At 40.0% G+C, this 19,493-nt stretch overlaps 1 protein-coding gene across 1 annotated transcript; it reads right to left on the bottom strand.

Annotated features, from left to right (window-relative positions):
- Position 1: 1 nt before the first annotated feature.
- GDF10 (growth differentiation factor 10) lies at positions 2-17,482 on the bottom strand. Its single transcript, XM_080401757.1, has 3 exons — positions 16,971-17,482; positions 10,710-11,617; positions 2-5,971 (listed from the first exon to the last, which is right to left on the bottom strand). The coding sequence occupies exons 1-3, from the start codon at positions 17,266-17,268 to the stop codon at positions 5,780-5,782; spliced, it is 1,398 nt and encodes a 465-aa protein (XP_080257883.1). The 5' UTR covers positions 17,269-17,482; the 3' UTR covers positions 2-5,779.
- Positions 17,483-19,493: the final 2,011 nt, after the last annotated feature.

Genomic DNA, 19,493 nt, shown 5'->3' on the forward strand with positions numbered 1-19,493 from the left:
ATTTACTTTCTGGTGGAGAGACAAGAGGACAAGGGTGTTTTAGCTGATTAAAAGTCTTGTTTCATTACAGAGGAAAGGAGATGGAAGGCAAACAACTGGAATGTCCTTTGCAAATCACTTTCTTGTGTGCTTTTTGCAGTCTGCTTCAAACCCCAGCCTCTTGTCAGTTGTCAAGCAGATTGGTTGTACGCTTGCCCTTATCAGAGTCATTGATGCCATGCTTCAGCTTCTGTTATCTAGCAAAGCTCTTAGTTAATGAAGATTCTGTAAACATCTGACAAACACATGTGGCTGGTGGGAAGGACATTGTATATTGTAAAGAATCCACATCTCGCTTTAGGGTCATCATTGCTTAATTATACTCTTGTATCATTTCCTTGCCAACACAGAGAGAAGCTTTCTTAGGGACGCAGAAAATTTCATCGAGACTGGAAAATAGAGATCTAGAACAAATTCACTGTTATTAGCTATTACTAAACATCATCTGACAGTCTTTATTACAGGCCCTTCACATGCCATCAGAAAATCGCCGATCATTTGATGGAGACCTGTGGTTTTGCAAGACGCTATTTCATGACAATACAAACAACCTTAAAACTTCTTTCTGTTTATCAGCCAAGAGCTATTGTTTGTACACAGTGAAATATCTGTTTTGCGTCAAGTTTCCTTCATGTTGGTTGCAGACTTGTCCATTTTCAGTTTGATTCCTTTGGTGTATGGGAATTTAGTCTTGTTTTTATAGCCTCTTATGTAATATATTTCTTAGATTCTTGATGGTCAATCCAGTCCAAAACCAGTCATTATTTCAGTGACTTCATTTTGAAGACATAACTAGGCCTTCTAAGGCCACATGGAAAGTAAAAGGTTTCCGTGAAGATACAGGAAATTATCTGTGAAGATGGGAAGAATGGGCCAAGGCAAACATGCAAGATGATAGAAAGACATGGCAGAATTTCTCATGATACAGAAGAAAAAAACATAGTTTATGTATAGACAAAAATATCACTTGCTATTTATCTTCATGAATGCATTATGTTTTAATCTAATGATTCATATGTTTATCTGTACTATTAATACATAATTTTTTCTAAGCACAACTCAATACATACTGTGCATGTGCCATAAAATCTGAATAGTATTATGAGCTTTTATATTAAAAAAAATAATCAATCTAATTGCAGAGATGTGGACAGGATTTTGTCTTTGCCAGCCATTCTTCTCCAGTTTTCTAGCAGTGCATACCCAGCGTTTAAAGTGATCCCAGACTTCTCAAATACTCACTTAAATATCTGTTCAAGTAACAACAGAGGTCCAAGATGCTGGCTAATTATGTTCCTATGATGTCAGAAAGGGTTATTTGGCATTAATCCTGGTCTCCTGCATAGCAAGACTGTTATGTTTTACTCGAGGCCTTTGTGTTTCCTACCTGCATGCAGAGCTCAATTACTTGTGTTTGGCTAAAACATAACTTTAAAGGTCTCCAGAATTTATCTATAGATGTCAAAGAATAGAAGATTTCTTCAATTTTTGTAGCGCTTTCTCTAAAGGTTTATCACTTACAGTTACAAAACCGTGGTGCTTCATGTATTATTTGATTATGCCTGGCTTCACCTTCTTGACAGGAGTTCTTGTAACTTTCTGTCTGGCTTGAGGAGCCCCATAATGCTTGCGTTTTCTGTCTGTCAAAGTACTTGTACGGTATAATCAAGTTACTTCTCAGTTTGCTTTCTGATAAAATAAACAGATTGTGCTTTTTAGTCACATGTTATAAGGCATTTTCTCTAACTGGTTTTGTTTCTTTTCATGTCTCTGTCAGAATGTGAATGTCTTTTTGAAAAGGTGAACACTGGAGCTATACCGTTTTCTAGTGGCAGTCCACTAATGCTACATGCAGAAATAAAATTTCCTTTCCTTATGTGGTTCACTACTCCAGTGTATATCTTTTCAAAGTGTTTATTAGCTCTCTACATACCATCACCCCGGATGCTCATACTGTGCCATAAATCCATGATATCCACCAAAAATATTTTAAGATTTACGGCATTCGAAGGTGCAGACTTTTTACTCAGTAGAAGCAGCCCCCATTCCTTGTGCCTAGGTACCAAGTTCTGCATCTGTCTGCCTTAAACTGAATTTTAATCACATAAAGTGCAGCTAGATAAGTGATCTATATAAATACCTCTCTCCTAAACACTGTTTTCTGCAAATGCTGTGGGGGTTGTTATATACAGACTTCCAGTTCATACATAAAGATGTCACATAGTGTCAGGCCAAGTGTCAGCTTTGTAGAAACTTTATAATGAACAGTTCCACTCAGTGGCAATTCCTTTTGAAAGCTGCTCTTTGAGGTTTGGCAGTGACACAGTTGTTAATTCATGTGATAAATGAATATATTAATATTGTCCAGTGTTTTCTATTAATTATGCAGCCTTGTGCAAATGAATTGAAATGCTCCACAAAAACCTAGGTGTATTCTAGCTGTTGCTGTTACGGCAATTAAATTGTGGCCTCAAAGAATAAAAGTGGATTTGTTTCAGAAAAAAAATGTCCTTAACACTTTGCTGGCTAGTATTAGCTGTTTTCCTGTTTTATCTGTCTTTAATCAGCCCATGTTAGTATATCCCCAATTCTTTTAGAATTAGTTTGTGGAATTATCTTGATGTGCTCTTGTAAGTATTTGTCAATAGTAACTTTTGTCTAGAAACTTAAACATTGAATTGAATGGTTTATAGGATGTTCGTAGAAATCAAAAGATCCGTTAGAACCAAGAGAGTAAGGGTATCAGTGTCTTCCAGCAGCAGCTGACTGCATTTGTGCTATTCAAATGCAAAGTTTGCTTTTCTAGAGGAAGATTAGACATCCAGGTACCAAAGACCCAGAAAGTAGTAACTTAAACCACTAAACAGATAGTGGCTTAAGACCTTGTTCACGTTAGCGAATTGACTGGTACAGCTAAACTGAATGCAATAAACTTTACTAGTAAGAGAATTGTATTGCTTGAGTAGTAAGGGTGTGCCTTGAGAGCTATGCTACTTAGAGCTATAATTTTGTTTTGCCTATCCTAAATAACAGAGCTTTGCCAAAAAACTTTTAAATGCAGACTAAACCTTTCAGGGTTCCATAGGTGTCCTGATGAGTACAGGAGAAGCATTTTTCATTATGTCCTACAGACCTTATAGCAGATGATAGGATGATATCTCTTTCCTTATTGCTTGCATCAACACATCTTGGAATGAAAGTTTGTACCCAAAGACTAATTCAAGATACAGATATGTTTCCTTAAGGAAAGCAAAATGCAGTAGATAAGAACATAAGCTCACTAGGTTAATAGGTCATGTTGTTCAGAGCTAGTGCTAAATGGGAGCAAGACTAGACCTACAGAAAAGGGTAGATCTTAATAGAGAGCAGAAATGACAGTAACCTAAGATACTTTGAAAAGTTTTATACTTATGGCTGTTGTGTAGGAATAAATTATTAATTTCTGAGAACTTTTAAATTTTTCTTTATGCATTTGTCAGCTGCAATTTAGTTTCTTATGGTTTGTAAAAACATAAGATCCTACATTTTTAAGGGAGATCTCTAATGGCAACAGTATGCAGAGGTTTGTCCCAGTAGTTCCAGTGTGGATCACCGTAGGTACTTTGTTAGAAATGCCTAGCTAGATCCATGATCTCTTGGCAGTCGTTACTGGCAGTCACTATAAGGTGCCTTAGAACTATTACTTATTGAGAGCTGTTTAGGAGGAACTAGCAAGAACTGCTGTGAAAGTAACCTGGCAGAGACTCCTGTATGTACTGAGTCTTGCTTTTATGTAGATTAGCAGGGAGTATCATATTTACACACCTCTGCAGTGTGTATCTGTACTACATCAGTATGTAATATTGGTGGCAGAAGTTACTTGGCACCTTCCAGGATGGTAGCCTTTCAGTTAGTCATTCATCAGAAGGTAGTGTGTATGGTATCCTTCCCCTAAACAATGCAACTCTTAGTAGGATAAGATAGCGCAGAAAATTAAACTCTCTCGAGGAGAAAAACTCAATGTCTTGTGCTCTGTGGTACCTCACAGACTTCAGAAGTTTGTTGTGCTCCTGGTCTGCCTATGCTGTTGTATAGCAGGTGGGTGAAAATGGAATTATGTGGCAAGTGTGTCCTGGCACTGGGGACACTGAGGAAGAGGAATGACAGGCACAGTAATGGAACGTCAGCTCTTAAAGGAGTGCTGCAGTTACAAAGGCTACCATAAATGTATCAGTAGAGAATTGTACAGGAGTTAGAGGGATGCACAGACTTTATTTCTATAAAGACTTCTAACAGAACAACGGCCAAATATTGTGTCCCTTTTCCATGTGCATTGTTGGAAAAGAAAGTTAATGAAAGTTCTGAGAAGAGTTCAGAAAAGAGCTTTGAGAAATTTTTTGAGGCTTAGAATAAGAAAGCAAAGTATCTATTTAAATATTAGCCAAAATGTAATTTGATCGAGCTCTATTTACTAAAAATACTTAGTGACAGTATTTTGGATAATAGATAAAAGGGATCTAATAAAATAGTTTACAGTAAGATCTAGTGAATTGAAACTAAAGCTCAGCAAATTCAGACTAGGATTAAGTCACTGCATATGAACAAAGAGCACTAACTTTTGGAACAACTGCTTGTAGTCCAGTAGGGATATTCTACCACATGAAATCTTCAAAAACAAATTTATGCATGTTTTTCAAAGATGTTCCCAAGCTCAAAACAGAAGTTCCATAATGCATGGTGCAGAAACTACTAAGCAAGGTTCTTTCATCTGTGCCTTGCAGGAGGTCAGTCTAGATGATCACAGTATTTTTCCCTTCTGTCTTTAATCTGTTGAGGCACGTTATGACAAGCTTAACATGTATTTACATGTTTCCATCTAATTAACAGAAGGGAACAGAATACACTTACAGAAAGACAAATCAACTATTTTTAGATACTACTGTACCTTTAATTTATTAGCTTTTGTTAAAAGCATGTAACAGTCTAGAGGATATAAAGTATAATTTACAAAAATATAAATCTTGGTTATTTTATTTTTAGTATTTCAACATATTACTATATAGTATGTGTTACTCAGAGAATATGTTTAACAACCTGAAATTATCCAGCAAACAAAAGTGTGGGATATTACATATGCCTTTTGTAGAACAAATTATGTATTAGGGAAGGGTAACCAAAAATGACTATATTAACATACTGTTTATATGAAAGCTTATGCAGTGCAGTATACTTGCGTCCTGAAGAAAATATACATTTTAAGCCCTTTATTACAGCATTTTTCGGTATAAATATGCGGATTAAGAGTATGAGTGTTTTAGGCAAAAAGTTTTGATTTGTGTACAAAAGTGATATTCTAAAATGAGCCCGCCTTTGCAAGTTTACTTCCCATCTTCTTGGTTAACTGAAGAGATAAAATAGTCAGAAAAATAGCATATAAAAACATATTTTAGTCCTTTGATTATGGAAAACTTTACACTTAAAGTTCTCACTAAACACCAGGTGTCTTGGCTAAGGGGGTTAGGAAGATATTTGTGAAAGTATTGAATTCCTGGAAGATGAATATGAAAGACAAATGATGACAGTAAGACATAGCCTTCCAGGTGAGCATGTGTATTGTTTTAGTCTCTCCGCATGCTTTCTGTAGAGGAATTGTAGGCTTGCATTCATCCATCAACAGAAGTGGATTCATTTCCCATTTACAGCTTTGCCAGTGTAGTTGGGCAGGATGCATGGGTGTTGTTAAAGATATGTTTATATTAACTTATCGGCAGGCGCAACTTTCGACCGACATATTGGGATATACCTTTAAAACAACATTTTTGTTCTCATCTAGGAACAGGACACTGAGTGAGCTCATTTTGTCAGGAACGCAGCAGGGTTCAGGGATGCCGGGAATGATTCCTACTGCTTTTACAATGCTCTGGATTGTAGCATGATTGGATGGCCGGACAATCTGGAACAGAGAAGGAAATCGTTATCACTTCATTTATGAGCAGTCACTTTCCCAGATGGACTTGGAAAATGACAACAATTACGGTTTTTTGTTGGTCAAAAAAGTGAATATGTGTGATTGAGTCATGGGGCTGTGCAGCATAGTATGTCCCTCACACTTGGAGCTTTCTTGTGCAGGGTGTATCTCTCAGATATTTTGTATTCCTTATGCTGCCTTCATAAATACCAGAGGAGGGCACTGGTGGCACAGCCAGCAGTCAGTAGCCTGAAGAAAGAATGGCCCTGACTGCACTACTAGATGCTGGGAGACAGGCACACAGGAGAAAAAGTCTAGGGTGGGGCACTCTTCTCAGTCATAAATGTTATCTTTTGTTTTCTTAACCTCTTGTCTGACTTGGAGAATTGGCTACTGGAAGTATTTCCAAAATAACTGTTCCTATGTTCCAGTGGTATTTCTCCTCATGTATGCTAACCTGGAATGAGTTACTTTTTCGTGGAGTATTCCTATGTTCCAGTGGTATTTCTCCTCATGTACGCTAACCTGGAATGAGTTACTTTTTCGTGGAGTAATTACTCTTTTAAGAGCAGAGTGCCCCAGAAGTAATGTTCATGGGGGAGTTAGTCTGGAATAGTCAGGCAATGCGACAGCCTTTCTGATCATAACCTTGTGATGAACAAGTACTTCATACCTGTAGTCTGTTTGCTTTCCTCTGTTGTCATACTTGAATACTGTCCCAGCAAATGAGTACAGTAACAGTAGGAAAATTGCACTGGTCATATCAGGTTTTTGCTACAGTTTCACAAGTTTTCCTCACAGATCTGGTATATGTGGCACATGAAATCTTTCATTGTTGTTGGTGCGTAGCTGTGTATCAAGTGGATAATGACATCTGTGGGACACAGACAGGGACTTTGCACACCTCCACATGGAAGCAGACACTTCAAGTGAGAAGAATTAATGTCTCCTATATCTTGTCTATTTTTCAAATAAAAATTGAGTATATGCAAACCATGATTTTTCATTTCCACGTGAAAAGTTATGTAGTCCATGGCTATAGCAAAGGAGCTATTTTTTAGGTTAATTCAGTTTTGATACATTTGCTTTAAATGCAATATCAGCAGATCAGATCCAAACCTTAATTGCTTTTAAGGCTTTCAGATGTTCTTTAACTAAAGCAACCTCATTTGGGCCATTACAAGGAGGAATTGTGAAATCCGTCCTGATCCTTTGGGGCTTCAAGACAGCATCCTTATAGCCAAGTCCCAACAAGTGACCGATCCTGGAAAGTGACTTTCTGTAATTAGCACATATTGGCATAATTAGCAACAGCTTGCTCTCTCAGGCCACCCCTCCATCTTTAGATTTCAAAGCTGTCCGCAGACAAGCAGCAGTAAATTGTCTCACAGCTGCTATGTGAAGTAGAAATAAGCTTCTGCCTGCATTGGCCGTGTCAGCAAATCTGGACAGCAAGAGAGACACGAGTAGCTTTCACGTGCTTAAGCAGCTGCAGAGTTTAGAAATACAAAGAACTAGAGCTTCTAGGATCCAGTTCTTTAACCTTTATGAAAAACTTCCTGAAGTGTTCCTAGCACCTTTTATTGTTTCATGTTGTTATTTAAAACAGTTACAGATCCCGAAGTGCTACTGAAACTGAATTTCTTGACCCCATGCAGAGGATAGCCATCATTGCCCTCCGTGCCAGTTACTTACTTACAGGATTCCTGGGTACAAACCTGCAGAAGATCCTGCTAGGATCTTCTCCAGCTGTGCAGTCTCTAATAACCGCAAGGAATAAACAGATTTGAGTAAAGTCTAGCAAGAGCAGCTGTCTACCAAGACAACAGCACTGATAAAATTTCTAATGCCTGCAAGTGTACACACTACGCACAAAAATGCTTAGAGAGAAAAATGCTTATTGTGTATTACTCTGTACAAAATCTGGCTGCCTGAGCCCTACATCCACAGCAGAGCCAGACAGCACACCTATCCCACATCCAGCAAGGCTCTGAATTTTCCAGCCCTTCTGGAAACCTGGCATGAGTGTTCAGTGATTATGGGCTAGGCTTCACATTAGCCTTTGTACCGATGTGCTAAAATGGAAAGCTTGAAATAATAAATTGAATGCCCAGTAGTGATGGCACTGAGGAAGTGCTAATGCTTTGAATGCTGGCTACTAATTTGTGTACAGCAGGCCAGGTTCTGCTCTTACTTAACCTCTAGGACAATCCTAGAGGTTAGAAACGTTTTGGGCCCCAGAAAATATAAGGATAGTGATGTAGCCAGAAAGCAGTTGTACAGTAGGTTTGAAATACTTTAGACCCTGTCCTTCTGCCTAGCTTATACCGCTTTAAAAATCTGTTTTATCATGAATTTGACCCTCAACACCCCCCCACCCCCATCTTAATAAGCAATACATCTTAGCTTCAGGAGAATTTTGTTCTCATGTTTGATTTCAACTCTTGGAGTTAAACTTATGAACTGATGCACTTACATGAAGTCAAGATAATTCTAATTACTGTGGACCAGGGAAAGGATATGTTCCCAGTTCCTTCTACCTTCAAGAATTGCAGTTATTAACATAATATGCAGAGTGATGTACTGATACTTTAAAAAAAATAATATCATACAATGTGATTTTCAGTGTGCCAGGTATATAATTCTATCTCCGCAGTTATAAAAAGAATACCTTGCAGGTTGGCTGTGTAGACATGAATAGCATTAATCTGGCCTTTGATTTAGGAGTGCCAAGATCATGTGCATGCTCTCCTGACTTAGGGTAAACACGTAAGAACAAAAGCTGTTTCTCTCTCCATAACAATTCTTATGCTCAGACCTGAAGCATCATCCATTCTGATGTCCTAGTTAACTCTGTTCACTTGGAAACAGTAATTTAAAAAAGTTCTGTGAATCTGCCTTTATTTTCTTTTCCTCTTCAAAATCCAAAGCTAACAAAAAGTAGACCTCTTCTAAATCAAACCCAATCAAAGAGTGTGTCAAACTAAAAATCCCCAAATCTATGTATCTGTGATTCAATTTTAAATCTCTTTGGGTTTTTTTGTTTGTTTTGGTTTTTTGGCACCTAGGTGCTAGTGCAGCCACGTTAATTTATCTAGAAAACAAGTATCAAAATGAGAACTAAGGTAAGTGTTTTTTACTTACAAGGAAATCTTTATTATATAGCAAGTAATATTGCTAGATAAGAAATTAAATAAATCAGCAATATAAGCCCATTTAACTATTCCGGCTAGAAACAAATCCACTTTCTTTTTGTTCTGTCAGCTTTTGTGTCATGCTAATCTGCTCACAGGAAGCTAGATGCGTTAAATGTATCTCCTCCCCCCCCCCGGTATGTATGAATGGTGCATTAGACTGTGGGTTTATAGCAGAGGATCTGTACTCCCAGGCTGTTTTTTGTTTTGGATAAGTTAAATGGTGCTTGTGTTGCATGATCTCTTTCTACTACGGTAAAAAAGTGAAGTTGTATGTGAGCTTGTGTAAGCTTTAATTTTTACCAGACCATGTATCAATTTATGTATACATAGTTCAGCGCTAGCCAGCTACACAAGAACATGTGGTCAGATTCATACAGCTTACTGTGATGTCTGGATTTCCGCTATTTCTGGACTCAAAATAGCCTGCATATCTACTCTTCCTGAAATCATACTACTTATTTCAACACAAACATACATCAGTCTCCATGTATGTAATGTAGGGCCGATTTCTGTCTCGGAGCTTTGAAATTCTTTGCTGTAAAACACTATTCATTATTTATGTGCCAGGTGATCACATTCAGAAATGTCAGGAGAATAAGTAATCAGGCCATTTGTAGGTAGAATTGCAAAATAATTACAGTTTCTAAACATGCAGGTTACACACTGCTTCAAATCCTCCCCTCCCCCATTACTTCAAGGCCCTGTAAAATGCCAATAATTCTTGTGCTACATAGGATTGCCAAAATTTCTACTTTTTGCCATAGAGTGAGTGAGTGGGAGTGGGCCAAATCAAAATTCCATTGGAGCAGGTGTTCATGTTTGCCTCTATTAGCAAATTTCACACTGCTGCTATAGGAGGAATTAAGTATGCTAGCTTTAGAGTGTTATGGACAGCTATGTGGCATTTCCAGCCACATAAGATAAATCACCTTTTTTGTTCCAGCAGGATTATCTTAATTTTAAGAATTTAGTAAAATAAAAAAACACCAGAGAATTTTGAGACACAAGTATCAGCTTAACCAGCATTCTTATTTTCGAAGTGACAAGCAATTTCTTAAAGTTAAAAATACCTCAGGGTCACTACTCTGCATTTTTCTCCTAAGGTATTTTCAGTGGAATTCAGAAATACTCTGAAACAGCAGCTTGTTTTATTATTAGCATATAATACCTTATACTTCTGCTACCACAACAGAGTAATTTGATGATTTAGTGTGTGTAACCATATTTTAATAAGCTGCATAAGTCCTTGTATTATGGTTTAAAGATATAAGATGAGAAATTGTAAGATAAACCTGAGACATTTTTCTTATTGTTCAGATTACTTTTAAAGATAAGTTGGAATCTTTTTGCTCTGTGATTAATAAGTTGGTGGAAACAATATTGCTGAAATTAATTAGTCTGGACGAGTCAGTAGGGTACAGTGAAAAGGGTGAAATCTGAAGGAAATTCTAACTAAAGAAGCAGTTGGATAGACAGAACAGTAATTCTGCTGTTTGCAGGCTAACAACAACAAAAAGGCATACTACCTTGGGCATTGGAAATTCACATGCCCCTGCACAGTAGTAGGCATCAAATGATTTGGGAGATATGATCCATTCATTCCAGCCAATATCAGCAAAGTCAACTTTCATGTATCTTCTTGAACAAATCCTTGGCTCATTCCATTGTTTTCGCCTTGCTTTCTTCATAGTTTTCTCATCAAATTTTAGCACCTGAGACTTTGTAAGTGTTTCTGTATTTTCTTGCCCTTTTCTCCTTCGGTCTTTGCGTGAGGCTTTTGGTTTCAGGGATTTGTAGGCATTCTCCCATATGTCATGTTTGTTGTATTTATTGTTGTTATAATCTACTTCTGGCAACTCATTGTTCTGAATAGGACTAGAGAGGTAAGTATCCCTCCTCACTCGGGTGTCAGTAGAAGCATTGGAGGGTAGATTTGGGTCCCCATCATTGGAAGGGAATGGATCATAACGCTGTAGGGTGACTGCCACGCTGTTAGGCTCTGAGATTGCAAGATCATTGGCATAAACTAGTATATAAGGTAAATGGCTGGTGGCCTGTTCAGGGAAGCCCTGATGTTTCTCCCCAGAATCAAGCTCAGCACAGAGAATGAGCTCTCCAGCCTGTTTTGATTCTTTTATGATGTGTGAAATGTCCTTTGCATGCCAAGCCCCTCGCCTTTGAAGAAAGACAGTAATGTTCCCTTTTACTAGCCCATAGGCAGAATTCTGATGAATACTTTGGAAAATGAGGTTGAGCCGCAGGATCGGAGGCAGGTGAAGGAGTCGGCAGGAGGAGTTCTTGGAACGCTTACAAAACACTTCCCGGTGCCGAGATCGTTTGTCAGCATAGAAGTGAAAAGTGGCAGCAAGGATCATCTCTGAATCCTGCATGGATGTCAGATTGAAGCAGTACACAGGCTTCTGGGCCAAGAATCCTACAAGAGAGCAAGGAAAACATGGATAAATATCTGGGACCAAAAATAGTAGTCAAACCCTTATTCCTTTATAAGTGGATTAACAAATTTTGATTTTCACTTGGCCATTTCAAATCAGTTAGTAGTGAACTTGTCACTTCATCTTAAAACTATAGTGAATCAAAGGAGGAAAAAACCCTAACAATATTTAACAGCAAAATTACAACAACATCAGGGCTGTCCAACACACTAGGCAATTTTTGTATACATGAGGGATAAAACTCTTCCCAGAGATTTTCAGTTTCAGACTGCCTTTCATTCCAGGCAGGCAAGAAAAGCAATCCTTGCTTCTATTTCGTTTATAACAAAGTCAAGCTCAGAGAAGCTATCAAATTTGTCCATAGCAGAGCTCAGAATGGTACCTTACTCAGTATACCAGCTGAAAACCAGGTTTATAGTTAATATTCAAAATGGTCTAATCCACACCTGACTACAAAGATTCCTGAAAGATCTCTGGGTGCTAACTCTGTGGGCAACACTTACGAAGTTCATTGTCCGTAAGTAGTGCACAAGAGACATTTCACAAGGGGGCTGGAAGTAAGCAGTGCAACATATTTTGGGGGCCGTTACTTTTATGAGCAGTCCTTCTTTCTGGTATACATCTTGTAGGAGCTTTGTTTAAAGCACTGTGAAACCTACTTTGTTTCTAAAAGACTTGTGTTTTGATCTGCTTGAAGTTAGTGACAACTACTGTTGAGTAGGAGATGACTCATAAAATTAAAACTCCATTTGATGTAGTTCCTTTTTTGCTAGTGGAACAATGTGTGCTCAAGTTACATCTCTATGCTCCTCACAAGGAAGATGAACAATTTTACACTAATAACTGTTTACACCATGTTTATTTAAACAGTAGAAACCTCTCTTAGTGTGTTAAAATGTAATCCCAGAATCAAAAGACCGTGCATTAACAGTCTATCACTGTGAAAATTGGGTGGGGTGTGTTGTGGTGGTGTTTTTTTTTTTTTTACTAGCTCATGAGTATACAGGAAAGTGGTGGCAGAAGTGATTCCTGTTCTCCCAAACTCAGACTACAGTGGGTAGGTTTGTATCATTAGTTAAGCCAAGTGGGCAAACCCTCTAGCAGCTCTTTTTGACATACCTGGAATTCTCTGGCAACAGGGTAGAAAAAAACTCACAAACAAACAAAACCCAACAAACCCAACAGCCGGTCTTCTCAGAAACACTTAAGTTTGTTTTTCAATGCGCCGTGGATGATGAGCCACAGAAATCTTGGCAACAGAAAAGCAGTACTGTTAAGTGTTGCCTGCCAGAATGTTCCTCCTTTTAAGCAGTTTTATTTGAAAGATGGAAATTAATCGTGCTACATCTCACTAAACTGGTGCTTGCTGTCTTCCAGTTCATGCTGGATAAAACCATCATTCAAATTAAACCATAGCAGGTTAGGATATTCATTAATCCCAGGCCCACATAGGCAGTCTGAAAGTACAATGTTCAAGTATGCAATTTCAATCTGCACATCTGTATTTTTTTCCTGATGTGGTGAAGTGGAACAGTTTATACTGATGCCCACATAATGATTTCATAGGTGGCAGAGAGGCTAACAGGAACAGTATTCTGTGATGAGAACCTATTTCTTTCCTATCAGTAAACTTTTAATCAATACTAATGCACAGGTGATCATACTATGAAAAAAGAGTTTAGATTCTATTCAAGTCTTTTAAGCATATAATTTTCACAAGGCTGATAGCCTATTTTTCAGACCAAGGAAGAGAATAATCGTAGTTCTTCCTTTAGAACAGCAGGCTGTTGTTTTTTTCATTTCAGAAGGAATATTTTTTAGTCTGTCCACTGCCTCTCCCCACCTGAGCTGTGTACAGTTGAAAATTTTAACATTTTTTTAAGTAGTAGAATGCTTCTAGCACTATGAGCTCTGTAGATGACTATGAAGCATATGCATCGTTGGGATAAAGGCATTTCAAACACCAGAATCCCAGGGTTTCAGATGTGAAGGTAACTTGTAATGATAGATTAATTAGAACTCCCTGTCTCTGAGCTAAATTAATTCTGCATGCTGGAGTGAAACAAACCCTTCAAAAGTCAAAATCCTTTGTAGAACAGAGTAAGAATCTGAAAATCTGCAGCTACTGTAAAGCCAGAAGGCTGGAAGTACAGCCTTTTAGGAATTGAGGAGACCTGAGTTTTGGATGGAACATACTCATGTTTATCTCATTGCATCAGATCACTCAGGCGTTTACCAACCTGTCAACCAAGCATTGTTATGTTTTCCAGGTCTACTCTGAGTTGGAACTGTACTAGCTGTTGTATCTACCTCTGCTCACTGTAGACACCTTCAAGTTAGGAATACAGGCAAGGTGTGTAGAGGACACATGCCAAGAGACTGGAAGGAAAAAAAAAAAAGCAAGTGGCCAAGGAAAGAAAATATTAGCCTTTACTACATAATCCACATAGGAGAATGTTGCATTGCACTAAATGAAGACTAGCAAAACAGATTCACATGTTATTTCTGATAACACATTTGTGAGAAAGAAATATGCAGAGAATGTAATTCAAAATATTTTAAGCTATAAAATTATATTAAAGCAAGGCTCTAGAGACCAGAATTACAGTTGCCTGGGCAATCTTGATTTGGTTTTCTTGCACATATACATTGTAATACAGTCTTAATTAGATGGCTGCTATTTTCTACTATTCACCAAGGCCTTTGCTTCATTTAGCACAGAGTATGGATAGTGTTCAGGGAATAAGCCTGAGCTGCAAGAGTTGATTTATTGGAAGTTTCATGGCTTAGGCAGCAGATTGCTTCCATGAAGACTAATTCCCCCTAATCTTAGCAATTTAGGTGAAGTTGGACAATAACTTAATATTTCACATTTGGTCATGAACCACTAACGACTTGACTGTGTAACTAACTTCACTCAATTGGTGCTGTTTTCTAAAGCTACACAGTTTGCTGAAAACTGGAAAGCACCTAAAGAAAAAAAGAACTTGAGAAATTAGTTCATAGGCTGTCTTTCAGCTCCTTATCACAGAAGTAATGAACTGTTGTGAATACATGTAGAGGAAAGCTCAGGGGAGGTGATCAGATGTTTGTGAAGCACTGTTCCTGAAGCAATAAGTGCTAGAGGAACATGAGGAAGCTGTATTTAGAATATGTGCAAACAAGTACATGCATATATATATTGTGAGTGCCTCACACTGAATATGGAGAAATTGTACATATTCAGTAACCCAGTCAGCACCATCTATATCCTGCAGGGGATATGTAGGATGGCAATACAGCTGCTGTAGTTGAGGAGGCTTCAATAATGCATGTGACAAAGGAGCAAACCAAGTCCAGACAAACATTTTGCACCTCTGGAGCCCTCATCCTGACAACCATAGCTAACAGTGATGCTCAAGTGCTCCCTAACAAACAGCTGTAAGCTGCAACATAGGAATGGAAGGATTTTCTGAAAGGCACATATAAAGAAGATATCCATTGTTTGAGATAATGAAAAAGAAATTATTATATGTGTAATCCATTTTGCTTATCTTAATAGGATCAGAATTATCATTATATTTTATAAAGAATGGATGTTCCACATATCTTGTTAGAAAAACATGCCAATTTCTTCTTTCAAAAGAAAACACTAGAATTTCTTGGAGGAGATAAAGAAAAAACATACTGTCAGATAAGGTTCTCCTCCTTGTGTCATTCTATGGTTCATTTCAGACTGTTCATTGCTAGGTTGATGAATTACAATTTGTCATAACAAAGGTACACTGCAGCTGAGCTTCTGCTTTCATGCCATGTTACTGGGGAGAAATAGGATCCAGCAGAGAAGGTACACAGGAGACAGGAATTTTGGACATGGGTGTACTTTATTTTCACTGCATGGCAAGACAGGTTACTTCCAGGTGTCTCTGGTTTCATGATCTGGGAGATGCACAAAATAATAGCACTTTTTAATTGGTCAGTAGTTTATGTGCGAGTAGAAAATGCTGCTATTTTAGTGTTTTAAACCACTTCAATGCAAGTAACTTTTTCAGCAGAGTAATTGGAAAATGAAGAAAAATAATATAGTGCAATTCATGCATTCTTCCAAAATCACTGTTGCAGTCCAGGGCCTTCCTTGGGTAGCAGCCCGTATCAGCTGCTCAGTTCACAGAAAAACAACAGTGATAGCAGGAGGTCATGGAATAACCATCCACAGTGGAAGTTCCTTCCTAACCCCTAGTAGTTAGGAGCTGCTAGCTAATGATCAAGAGCATGGCAATTTGTTTCTCTCCCAAATGCCTGCAGTTGCTTTACATCCTAACTTCCAGATTTCTAGATATTTTCATCAGCCACTTACCCTTCCATGGGATCTCCTACTGCTTGAGTATCATTACCTTTTAATATTACATTTGGCATAGGATAGAAGTTCAGTTGGGATACACTAGAGAATGAGTTATTGTGCATTATAGTAACCATTCCCTAACACACTGTGTGCTGCATTATATTCTATACCTGAGGCTTAAATGTAGGAGAAAGATTGAAACTCACAAAAGCAAATTTTGAATTCGTTTTTATAGGCATCTGATGAATATTTCTGGCAACATACAAATTATATTCCAGAAACTTGTATAGTTCTTATTTTAAGAGCCAAGACCATAGTTATTTTCTGTGGGAGTTAACCAAAGGAGGAAGACATTTTCCAGAAAAGATACTTTGTGTTTCCTTGACAAAGGATAGACTAATTTAAAGAGAGTATTAACTACACAAACCTCCTCTTTACTACTTTGAAGTAAGACTGGGATAATGAAAGCATGGTTTTGACACAGTATATATGCTCTTTTACCGTCATAATCAAGCCAAGTAAAGCTGAGGAGGGGGAGCTCAGACAGCTGTCTTCTCAGGTTTAGACAGTGCAACGGACTTAAGATCCCGAGCAGTTTTAGGCGGTCCCGTAGGCGGCACTCTTCCTAACAGAAACTTGTGAGCCTGCGAGAAGAGCCGGAGGAGAGGTCCCGCAGCGGGTGCCCTGGCTACTAGTTTTACGCTCCAAGTATCTCTGAAAACATCTTTCGACACAGTGCCGGTGGTTTGCATCCACAGCAGCGGAGGCTGTCTGGAGGGAGATACCTTGTTGCAGATACTCCCGGGGAAGGGAAGGGAGCCGGGGGAGGGGGGAAGCCATCCGCAGAGCGGAGGGGAGACACCGTGCCCGTGCAGTTAGCAAGGGTCCCCCCCGCATTCACCCAGCGTGACAACCCCCGCAGTCAGTGACAGCCTCGGCGCAAACCCGTCGCTTTAAAGCGAAAAAGGAGCGAGGGGGCTCCAGCGGTGCCCCCCGCGCCCGGCCCGTCTTACCCGGCCTGGCTTTGAAGCTGCGGACCGTGTTGCCGTCGCCGGGCCGGCTGCCTTCCCGGTTGTACTTCTCGTAGAGCTTAAGCATGTGGACAGCTACCATGTCCTGAGCGATGCCGCTCAGCGCACCGGGCGGCGGGGAGCCCCCGCGGGGGTCGCGGCCCGGGGAGGACGAGTCCCAGGCGGCCGGCGGCTGGACGGGGCAGGCGGCCTGGCTGCCGGCGCCCGCCCCCGCAGGCGAACGGCAGCCCCCATGGCCCAGGGCCCAGAGCAGGAGGCAGCAGGTCAGGCGGCCGGCCATCGGGGGGATGCTGCAGGGCGGCCGGGCGCGGAGCGGCGGCGGCTTGGTCGCTGCCTGCGTCCGGGTCTCCCGGTTGTCCCTGCCGCACCGGGGCGAGGGGGCGGCGGGGCCAGCGAGGGAGGAGGGAGGGTGGAGGCGGCCCCCCCCTCCGCCGCCGCTGATGCCGCCTCCGCCGGGCCAATCCCCGGGCCCGGGGGTAAGGAGCTGCGGCCCGGGGGCGGCGGAGCGGGGCTATGGGGGGAACTCTGCATTCCTCTAGCGTGGGGCTTCCCCGCTCTTTAAAACGTAGCGGGGGTAGGAGCTACGTTAATTAGCGTACAGCCGCTGATTGGAGACACATGTCACCGCCGCCGCGGTGGCAGCGAGCGCTGCGGCAGGACGACACCTTGGCTGCCTGCGCTAGCGAGGGTGGGGCCTGAAAATAATTTCAAAAGATAGAAGCAAATAGCTAACAAGGGGAGGCAGGCGGTGGGAAAGGACGGGAGGGTGGCAGGGACAACGTGAGAAGGAAAGGGTGCGCACGTACGTGCACAAAGAAGTGGAAGGGTCTTTTCTGTTTTAGTCGGCAGAGCTGACAGTGCTGTCTTGGGAAAGCAACTCTGTAAATAGTGTTTGTTTCAAGGATCCCGGAGAAAAGAGAAGTCCCCGGTGGGTCCGCACTCTGGAAGACCCAGTGTGAACTAGCCAAGAGTGTAACGAGGGTCACTGATAATTCCGAACAGATACTTAAATAGTAGGGGTTAGAAGGACAGTGCGTGGGCAAACTTCCATCATTGGGCTATTTCTATGTGTGATCCGAAGGAGGAAAATACTGGTGTGAATTTCTGAAGGATTTACGTGGCTTAGGTTGGAGGAGGTTGATTTGAAAGTGAATAATGCATGTTGTGCTTATTTGTCATGTGGCACAGGTAGTTCTGAATCATAGTTTATAGTCACCTGGTGGGTATAAATGCTGCTATAACGAATAGCAGTTTTAAAGACAACCTATAAGGAGAGTAGTATATTTTAAGGGAATTTGTTCATTCAGCCTCTGTTTTAAAAGCTTGTCCTCTGGTAGCCAAGTTACTTTTCTTGGAGACTATACAATACAGTAATAAAAAAATTGTTGGAAAAAGCCAGTGTTGCTGTGTATAACACAACTCTTGTGATTTATTTTTTTTTAACCTTGGAGTGTCAAATCTGAGAAGATAATATTGAAAGCCTCTGAACCACAAGTCTGTAGTTTTTGGATCATGGCAAGGAAAGGTTTGATAATTTTTAAAATTAGCAACAGGCCACATTGCTCTGTGCCCCATGAATGTATGAAACAAACAATTTGCAAATACAAATTTGACCAAATGTATGTTGCTAAAGTATCAAACCTCCTATTAATTAATCTTTGCTTATAAATAAGCCAAACCATCCTTTGATGCCTTTTTTTTTTTTTTTTTCTCCATGGTAGCATGCTCATGACCTCCACTGGGGGTGTGAGCGAACCTTTTGTTGTTTGTGGTTTTTGTCTGTACTGTTTCTATACAATCAGGGTCCTGTGAAAAGGAGGAAGAGGCAGCAGGAGGTAGGAACAAGCTGGGCTATTTTGGACCAATGTCCCATTAAAATGTTCTCTCTCTCCTTAACTCACTCCAAACTCCTATTCAGGCATACACTTTGTATCAGTCTTTAACCTGCACTAAAACCTGTAGGACACTGATACTTTGACATTGTTGGGAAAGAATTAAAGAATCAACCAGGGATGGCTAATATTTCTTGCCTTATTTTATTGCAGAACAGCAGGAATTCAAAGTCTTTAAAGCTCCGGTACTTTGACTCTTTTATGCAGCTGAGATGATGAAATAAAAATGTGTTTGGTAAAGGAATTCAAATTAGCACTGGGTCACATAATTCCCCTGTTCTGAATATGGGCAATCAATGGCATCTCTAAGGCATCTAGAGGCAAGAGCTATGCAATTTCTGCTCATGCAGAATAATATTCCTAGCGTGGAAATTTCTGCTAATTAAAGCTCTTGCCAAGTAGAGTCTTTTTTTTTTTTCTTTTTTTTTCTCCTTCTTCTTAAATAGCTCAAGTCAAAGCTTTGCAAGACAGGACTTAGAGAAAGTCCCCTCATAGTTAGAGCAGTGCATTCAAGATTTTGAACTGCAGATCTAGGCTTCCTGCTAAAATCATTGTGATATAAATAGTGTTACACACCCTTAATAACATCTTATATGTAAACACCCCCCTCCCC

The sequence above is a fragment of the Falco punctatus genome, assembly GCF_963210335.1.
Source record: "Falco punctatus genome assembly, chromosome: 9".
Taxonomy (NCBI): Eukaryota; Metazoa; Chordata; class Aves; order Falconiformes; family Falconidae; genus Falco; species Falco punctatus.